The sequence below is a fragment of the Hibiscus syriacus genome, unplaced genomic scaffold, assembly GCF_006381635.1.
Source record: "Hibiscus syriacus cultivar Baekdansim isolate YM2019G1 unplaced genomic scaffold, ASM638163v2 tig00010533_pilon, whole genome shotgun sequence".
Classification (NCBI taxonomy): domain Eukaryota; kingdom Viridiplantae; phylum Streptophyta; class Magnoliopsida; order Malvales; family Malvaceae; genus Hibiscus; species Hibiscus syriacus.
Window position 1 is genome coordinate 1,662,790 of NW_024062223.1, and position 9,410 is coordinate 1,672,199.

Here is a 9,410-nt window from a genome sequence, read left to right on the forward strand (position 1 = left end):
GTAGGTCGCCATGCCATCCGGGCGACCTACTAGGTCGCCATGTCTTCCCGGCGAGCTATGAGAGAGATTGCATATGCCATGCACGTTCCAACACGCTGGGCATCCGAGGCCATCCGACCGAGGCTATCCGAGCGAGCTATGCGAGGGCATCCGAGGGCAAGAGGAATCACGCGAGGAGCAGGAGAGAGTGCATGGCGACCTACAAGCGCATGGTGACCTATGCTTGGGGGCGTGCATGGCTGGCCACGTAGTAGGTCACCCGGAAGGCATGTCGACCTACGATCAACACTGTAGATTTTATCTTATTTGAGCAATTAATCTTGAGAGAGCATTATCTCGTGAAATAATTTATTCGAAAACGTTATGTCGAGAGTTTAGCCAGCGATCTTCTATCTGAAAATCTTTTTGGAGATTACAAGTTCTGCAGCGTATCCAACTCTTTCTTTGGACAACCTTCCGCCACAAGTTGATGACAAACCTTGAACGCTCTAAACGCTCTTTCATCGATGACCCCCTCTTGCAAGGCTTGCTCTATCTCTGTGGAATCTGCAATTCATGGGCTTCGTGACAGTCTGCAGTAGGGATGGTCATGGGATCTGAACCCGACCCGACCCGAGCGGTTTCTTAAAAAATTTCGGGTCCGGGTCAGGTTTTAAAAGGCGATATTCGGGTCGGATTCGAATTTTATGGTGAAAATACCCGATCCGACCCGACCCAACCCAAAAAATTATAATTTTACCTTATATATTTAGGAATAATTATAATAATACATCTCTATATATTATTTTTTTCAATTAAATCACTGTTTTTATTGAATAAAAATAATATTTTTATTATTATTATTTCGGGTCAGGTAGGGCCGAATTCGGATTTTATCTCAAAAAGTCGGGTCGGGTGGAGGGTATATATTTTCGGGTCGGATATTTTCATCATTCACCCGACCCTACCCGAAAATATATACCCTTCACTTGACCTGAACCCAACTGACTTTTTGAGATAAAATTCAAACCTCACCCGACCCGAAATTAATTTTTTTTAATTCAATAAAAATAGTGATTTAATTGAAAAAATAATATATAGATGTGTATTATTGTAATTATTTCTAAATATATAAGGTAAAACTATATTTTTTTTGGGTCAGGTATTTTCACCCTAAATCCGAATCCGACCCGAACATCATCTTTAAAAAAATCCAACTTGACCTGATCAGGTCGGGTTGGATAGAAACCCATCGAGTCCGAGTCCCATGCCTATCCCTACTTACATCGGCAGAAGTAATGTCAAATACAAGTACCAATCCTAGAATTCAAATTCTTTAGGTTAATTATTTATTTAATGGTGTTGAGCTAAAATTTTATTTATATTATCTTGTACAAAAACGAAGAATCCAAGTTGTGGTCAAATTGTGTGCACTTTGTGTGTGTCATTTTCCTGAATTGTAAGTAAGATACATGGGATTACAAGAAGACTCACATGAGGGGCATATTATTGTATAAGGTAGACAAAATATAACCCTTATGTGGTTTTTTTTTGGTTTATTCATTTTATTTCCTATTTTAAAGTAGGGATAGGTATTCAATCGAGTTGATGTTAAAAAATTTCGATACTGATTTTGCATTGTTGCTTCTCACATGGTTGAAGGGCTTCGGTTTCGCCTCGGTCGTTCGAATTCAATAGCATTTGAGGCCTTCCCGGAGGTAAAGTATCTCAGCAGAGAACCGATTAAAAAAAATCTTTATTATCAGAAAGATCTTAAATGTTTTCTTGGATCGTCAAAACATCAAGGCAAGTCGCGTTCAGTAATACTCATGTAGCCGGTATTTATATACACGCCTAGTGACGGAACTTGGTGGCATTGGTTGAGCAACTTGACTTGATTCTGGATCCACTCATTTCACATTTGGATGTTTTGATTTAAAGACTCTTAACCAATTGATAATAAACATTCGTATTTATGTCGATGCTCGAACCTGGACGGATAAATTGAACTCGAATTCAAGTTAACTATATTTGAACCCGATTAACTTACCTTAAAAGGAAAATGGGCTATCAGGAGCCCAACATCCTTTAATGGCGGTGGACGGTGGTCGATGGGTCAAGTGGGAAAACGAAAACAACAAAAACCAACCCCAAATCGACAATTTCGCTATTGACGTGGCGGATACAACCAATCGCCTCGACCCAGCATAGTAACCTACGCAATGATTCTTAAAATCTTTGAATGCTCCGTCCCTTTCTATTCATGTCCCGAAATGAAATTGAAAGCCCTTCAATGTAAACACGTTCTCTTCTCTTTCTTTATTCTTCTTATTGCTTGTTGATCGATGATTTGATTATTATACAAGAAGTTATAATATTTATGAAGAATTGGAAGATGATAGAAGCTTGCTTTTAAGTTATGAAGTGATTGATTGCCCCAAAAAAATCATGAAGAAGAAAGCCGCAGCCGCCGCTCCGGTACCAGTCCGCCACGTTATCTGGTTAGGCTGGAAACTCGTCGTCGTCTTCTCTTTTGCCCTTTTCTTCTATGCTCTCATCCGCCTCCATTTCTCCGCGGAAATCTCTTCTCCCACTAAGTATCTCTCGCGCGCGCGTTTGAGATCTCGTATTCCTCGCTATAACAACATCAACGGCACCCCTAAGATCGCTTTCCTCTTCCTTTCCCGCTTCAATCTCCCTCTCGATTTTCTCTGGGGCGGCTTCTTTGAGGTCCGTAACAAAAACCCATCTTTCCTTTTTCCTCCACTTTCACCAAAATTTAACCTTTTTTTGTATGGGAATTTGTTACAGAACGCTGACAGGGCCAACTTCTCCATTTACATTCACTCCGCCCCTGGCTTCGTCTTCGACGAGTCGACTTCTCGGTCGCATTTCTTCTACAATCGGCAATTGACTGATAGCATTCAGGTGGTTTACTAGTCAAAAGATTTCAACTTTTTTTAGCAGTTGGATTCATGGATCACGTCATCTTCGTTGCAGGTTGCTTGGGGAGAATCGAGTATGATAGAAGCCGAACGGTTGTTGCTTGCAAATGCTCTAGATGATCCTACAAATCAGAGATTTGTTCTTCTGTCTGACAGGTCTGTACTTTTTAACTAATTTACCTTATGGCAGTTGATGGTAGGCCCAAGATTTTATGTTAGAGGATTAATTTATAAAATTTAAGCCTTAAGGGTGCGAACCTATAAATTCTAAAGTCGAAACGGATTATCAATAATAAAAAAATACCAACAACGTATATGGATTTAAGGACCATCCTTGTTGATGGGTGCTTTTTTGTTTATATTATAATTAATGAAATGAAGGTTTTGTTTTTAATAGAAAGTTGTGTTATATTTGTGCAGTTGTGTACCTCTATACAACTTCAGCTATATCTATAGATACCTTATGGCTTCTCCTAGGAGTTTCGTGGACAGGTAGATGGCGGGCCTTTTTCATTCTTGAGGTGCCAAGCATTGATTGATTTATTCATTTTTCCTGTTGTACTTTTATGCATCGGGGGGGGGGGGGGGGAATTGTATGATCTTTGAACAAGTTCTTGTTTTGATTTCAAGAAATGAAAAATCTTGTTTTGCAGCTTTCTCGATTCGAAGGATGGGCGTTACCACCCTAAAATGTTTCCTGTTATACCAAGGAACAAGTGGAGAAAAGGATCTCAGGTTATTTTTTCGGAAATTTTGATGATTTGATCTGAGACTTTTGAATTCGAATAACTTCATAATTAGGTTCGATAGAGATTGTTTCGAATTTTTCCCCATTTTCCCATTATTCATCATTGTGCATTTATATGATTTCAGTATACATTTGTTGTAACGATGGAATTTAACTTGCCTTGTATTTGCAGTGGATCTCTTTGATAAGGAGCCATGCCGAAGTCGTCGTAGATGACGAGGTTGTTCTTCCGGTCTTTAAGAAATTCTGCAAGGTATGCTGTTGAAGTGTTCATTATAGTATGTTATGTGTTTATTTTCGATCAATTTTCTCTTCTCATTATCGAAAAATAGTCCTATCAACAAATTATGTCTTTTTAGAGACATTTTCCCCTTCTTTGGCATGTTGCTAGGATAAGATATTGGATCATATGGAACGGCAATCTGAAACTTAAATTTGCTTCTTGATTTGCAGCGACGGCCTCCTGTGGACACCAGTAAAGGACGGCTGAATATTGTAAGAGTTCAATTCCCAAAATGAATGCAACGAGGCTGATTAATTGGAACCTCCTATCAGTTTTGATAGTTGATTCAGGGGCTAGAATATTGATTTAGTAGTGAGATCTGATTCCCATAGGTGTCATTTTCTCGTGTTTCGTAAATGCACTCAAGTTTAGTGTTTCAGATATTGTGACCGAGAATTTAATTCCTTCAAAGTGATAGGTGACTTACATTTGACTGTGCAGAAACTTCAAAAACAGCATAATTGTATCCCAGATGAACATTACGTGCCAACATTGTTCGCGGTAAGTAAAGAATCGGTATATCCCATTCCCACATGTTCTCTTTTCCGAACTACCTTCTGGTATTTTTCTTAGCTTTTTGATGGTTTTCCTCTAGCCATATTCTTGATAAGTAAAATTAGTCTCTTCGGTTTTGTAGTTAATACATGATTTTTCTGATTGTGTTTCCTTTGAAATTACATTTCTAAGTAGTCCTAGTTTTCATTTTACTCATCAGATGAGTGGTCTCGAAGGTGAGATAGAACGAAGATCACTGACCTATACCTTGTGGAACCAGTCGGTTACGAAAATGGATAACAAAGCTTGGCATCCTGTTACATTCAACTATGCAGATGTTAGTCCTAAACGACTCAAAGAAATAAAGGTTATCATTTTGCCTCATTTTATTTATTAGTCGGATATTTTTTTTCGTATGTGTTCTACTTTATGAACTTGTTTTTTGATAGTCTTATTCTGATCTTTATGTTGCTCAGTTTTGCATAGTTCTTTATTGATCTTAATTGACATATTTTCATGGTCTATTATTCTGCACTTTGTACCTCATCAATTCCAACTACGTGACTATTCGAACAGGACATCAACCATATATACTACGAGAGTGAATCCCGGACAGAGTGGTGTCGAGTTAACTCTACATCTGTTCCTTGCTTTTTATTCGCCAGGAAGTTCTCAAGAGGAGCCGCCATGCGCCTTTTGAGTGAAGGGGTGGTTGCTCCCTTTGATGCCTCGTCGTTATTAGGCAGTTCGTCTTGATTGCTGATCACAATATATAAAAACCGCCTAACACTCAGCTGATCCGCCTGTAAAGAACAATTAGGGTGACAAGCAGATTGCCTGCTAAAGTTTTGCCTGATATACAACACTACTGTATACGCAGAAATAGTTATTTAGATTCAAAACAGATTCGGGAGGCAGATAGAAGATTTGGAAGATCAAACATAGTGCAGGAGTTGGATACCCCATTGACATTGGTGTTAGCTGTCTGTCTGATTGGTCATATATGTTTTACTGGCTGGGAAAAGTTTGACATTTTCATTACATTCTGTATGGTTATTTAGTGTAACAACTCCATAATTACAATAATTATCATAGATATTACAATGATCATAGTTACTTCTCATAACAGAGTTGACAGTGTAGCATCTAGTTCATGTTTTGGATGAGCATTTTGACCGGAGAAAAATGTGGTAACCATACCGTGCAGGTTGATAAAACTCCACCCGGGGGAGTCTTCTCAAGCCTAGAGACCTCATTCAGATGAGCCTAACAGAGAAGTGCAGGCTTTGAGTAGGCTGGGGAATGTGTAGGAATCTGTGTGTTGGATTTGAGCTTGGGTGTGCAGGTGAAGAGTACTTCATTGTGGGATCCTTGTTAGGAGAAACTGATTTAATGAAAGACTATCAAACCCGTGTACTAGAGGCTAATTTTCCAATAGAACCGTAAGAATTGAATTTTGGATCAAACAATTACAATTTTATTACCATTATTTAGATGGAATAAAAAAGTTCAATGGATTCTAATATCAGTCAGTGTATTCTTTCTCCCGGATCGAACCACATCAACCCGGCATAACAAAATAACAACTCGATTTGTTTAACAATGAAGCGTTTCATTTCTTCTTCGGATATTCCCTTGCCCCAAAGATGGTTGAACCAACTCTGACATTGGCACTGCCCATTTCAATCTGCAGAAACAATGAGACAATCCATTAGACGGTCGTTATCCCGTAAGCTTTAAAAGAACCTTCGACAAATATCATGGTTTTGCACAGTATGTGGGAAGAGCACATACATTGCACAACAATGTTTTAGTACTAAAGTGTAGATAAAGCCAATTGCATACAAATCTAATGTTTTTCCTTTTCTAGATGGTAATGGGAAAATAATCCTTACAGCTAGCTCAAAGTCGCCAGACATTCCCATTGACAGTTCACATTGTTCTTCTGGTATTCCAAGAGCCTTGCAGACTTCACTTCGGCAATTTGCTAATGTCTGGGTATCAAATAAATATTGTTAGAAAAATAAAGAATCTATTGAAAAGGACGGATAAACCAAGATATGAAGTTCAGCCACCTTAAAATTCTCCGGTGTTGATGTATAATCAGGCATCCCGATTGTCATCAATCCACAAAATAGAAGATTCGGGCAATTCAGACTAATATGTTTTGCAAGTTCCAAACAACCTGAAGGCTCAACACCAGATTTTGCTGCAGTAACATGATGCAGGAAATATATGAAAACGACCTCCAAGTGATTGATAAAGCAGCTTATTTGTCAGCAAATATACTTGACCTAATCTAAGTATCTAACTACGTACTTAGCCCCAATGAACTAGGTTGTTCTATTTCCAACAGCCATGTTGATAGAGCATAGTACGTAACTGGAAGCTAAAGAAACAAGACCAATTTTATCTAGCAAACTTAAAGACAGTCATGATAACAAGCTTGGACGTGCAAAGTCTTGACACAACTCAACGAAAACCAATATATTTTCGTGGTAATACAAAAAAATATACTTACATTCCTCTCCACTGGTGTTCACCTGGACTAAGACTTTCAAAGGCTTTCTTTCAAAGTTTCCAACTGCACGATTAAGATGATTTGCAATCTGGCCCAAAATAAGGAAAAGATGCTCAGTTTAATAAGGAAAAAAATACAAATACTTGGCCACAGTATGAATGCTGTTCTTGACACTATCAATCAAAAGCTTTGACATGATGATTAATGATATAAGAAAACAAAATCATATCAGTCATTCTCGCTAAAACTAGACTCAAAATTAGGTATAAATTAATAAAAAGAAGGTTGTCTCTAATTGTGTCTCCGATACATAAAGGAACAGTTTATGGCAATTATACTAATGGAATTGAATAGAATTACCTTCTCATCATCTACAGTTTCCACCATGGCGAGGTTTGGCACACCAGCTGTGTAACAATGAATAATAAGTAAAGACACAACAAACATTGCCCTCCAGAATACAAAACCAACTAAAGTAAAAGTTCAATTTCAGATATCCATGAAAAAAAGCTTAGCTTAAAAGCAGTAATAATAAACTATGATGTAAACACGGACATTTTAATCAAAAGTCCCTAATAAAAACGTAGTTTTGCTTACCAATCAACGGCTTCACTTTATTGCTCTGCAAATTCCCAATAAAATGCCACTCTATGTCATCCGGAAGCTGCAATTGCAAGCACAGAAATGATTATTACTTCGGTGCTTTATCATTTTCAAAATGAAAATAATTTACTAATTCGATGCTTTTTTTTCTTTTGAATGAAGCGGGGGAAGAACCTGAGGGGCTTTCTCGACAAGTTCTTGGACATAGTTTTCGCCGAAACATCGATGACCGGCGTCGTAAACTTGGCGAACGAGGGAGACGGGTTTCGTTTTACTGACGGCAACGACGCGGATCCGCTGCGATTCACGACCACATCGCTCAGCGGCCTGGTGGACTCTCTGGAAAACTGAACGGAGAGACGATGCTGCTATTCCGTCCATCGCCGCCGACGAGGCTGCCATCTCTTGTTCTTGTTGATGTTGTGGGTCGTGATCGGGTTTGTACTCTTCCAGATTGTTCATCAGTACTTGTGATTCTTATTTCCTTCGCTCTCGCTCGGTTCACCATCGGGATTAAGCAAAACGTTGCGTTTTAACCATGGAAAAATACGGTGCGTTTTTAGCGCTTGTGACATGACAATATTGATTGACTTTTGTTCCACGCGTTGTTTATCTATTGGTTTTCTATTAGCAGGTCAATTTTTAAATGCTGAATATAAAAATAAGTGTTAATAAAAAAATAATATAAAAATAAGTATCCAAACTATCTTTAAAATTAATTTTTAATGTCTAAAGAATATTGGGTAAATTACACATTTAATATTTAAATTATTGGTTTTGATTTGTTTTAGTATCTAAACTTTTAATTTTTTCAAATTTATACCTAAAGTTTAGTTTTTATTTCATTTTAGTGCCCAAACTTAACGTTAAATTTTAAAAAAAATCGAAAGTTTAGGTACTAAAATAGATCAAAACTGATAGTTTAGATACTAAAAGTATTTAGCTTTTAACGACGAGGTACTAAAATGAAACAAAAACTAAACGTTAGGTATGATTTTAAAAAAATTGAAAGTTTAGATAGTATAACGGGCCAAAACTGATAGTTTAGATACAAAAAGCGTAGTTTATCTAAAAAAATTTGTTTAAAATAAGCGCACCTAACGTTTTCTCCGTTACAGGTACCTACCATTAGAAAAATATTAAAGACATGTGTCACGTTTAATTTTTTTTAAATTTTTAAAAAATAATATTTTATTTAAAAAATATAATTATGATACATGTCATTTAACATGTTTTTAATAATAGACAACTAAAAATATTTTTTAGAAACCAAAACTTAATTTTATATATAATTTGGACCTTATTTTTGATCAAGTCATTTGTAAAATATTAGTTTTAGGATAAATTACATAAATAGTCAGCAAACCTGTTAGGATCTTGCATTTTAGTTACTGGATTTTAAAACCTATAAACAGTCACTGCTCTTAAAAATCGTTAATATTGTACGTTTTAATCATCTTCTTCTCTCAAAAATCTAAAATTTTTCATATTAATAATATTATCTTTTTCTATCAAACACAATACCTTAAATACATCAACTTCCATTCTTTTACTATCAAATTCATCAATGTGATACTTTGATTGAATGAGAAAAAGATATAATGACATAATTTTGATATCAGTCCATACAATTAGAGTGTTAATCATGCATACATGTGAAAGAACATACATGCATACATATGAAAGAACATACATGCATACATGTTAATCATTAGTTAAAAGAAAACATCTATCACAGACAAGAGCATGGAAAACAACTATATAAATCTGATGTGATCCCATACAAAAAATTTAAAAATGAAAAAAAAAAACAATGGTTGAAAAACACAGTGCTAA

At 36.7% G+C, this 9,410-nt stretch overlaps 2 protein-coding genes across 3 annotated transcripts; one reads left to right on the forward strand and one right to left on the reverse strand.

Annotated features, from left to right (window-relative positions):
- The first annotated feature begins 2,259 nt into the window (after positions 1–2,259).
- LOC120204214 (glycosyltransferase BC10-like) lies at positions 2,260–5,557 on the forward strand. Of its 2 annotated transcripts, XM_039204335.1 has the most exons (10): positions 2,260–2,709; positions 2,791–2,907; positions 2,980–3,080; positions 3,345–3,416; positions 3,578–3,659; positions 3,845–3,925; positions 4,126–4,167; positions 4,397–4,456; positions 4,671–4,817; positions 5,027–5,557. In XM_039204335.1, the coding sequence occupies exons 1-10, from the start codon at positions 2,428–2,430 to the stop codon at positions 5,204–5,206; spliced, it is 1,164 nt and encodes a 387-aa protein (XP_039060266.1). In that variant the 5' UTR covers positions 2,260–2,427; the 3' UTR covers positions 5,207–5,557. The 2 variants fall into 2 exon arrangements, with proteins under 2 accessions (XP_039060266.1, XP_039060265.1); XM_039204334.1 differs by having other exon boundaries at positions 2,260–2,907.
- Positions 5,558–5,904: 347 nt separating this feature from the next.
- On the reverse strand, positions 5,905–8,063 carry LOC120204215 (pyridoxal phosphate homeostasis protein-like). Its single transcript, XM_039204336.1, has 7 exons — positions 7,749–8,063; positions 7,569–7,635; positions 7,332–7,378; positions 6,972–7,059; positions 6,526–6,659; positions 6,346–6,444; positions 5,905–6,137 (listed from the first exon to the last, which is right to left on the reverse strand). Exons 1-7 carry the CDS (start codon positions 8,034–8,036, stop codon positions 6,063–6,065), a joined length of 798 nt encoding a protein of 265 aa, XP_039060267.1. The 5' UTR covers positions 8,037–8,063; the 3' UTR covers positions 5,905–6,062.
- Positions 8,064–9,410: the final 1,347 nt, after the last annotated feature.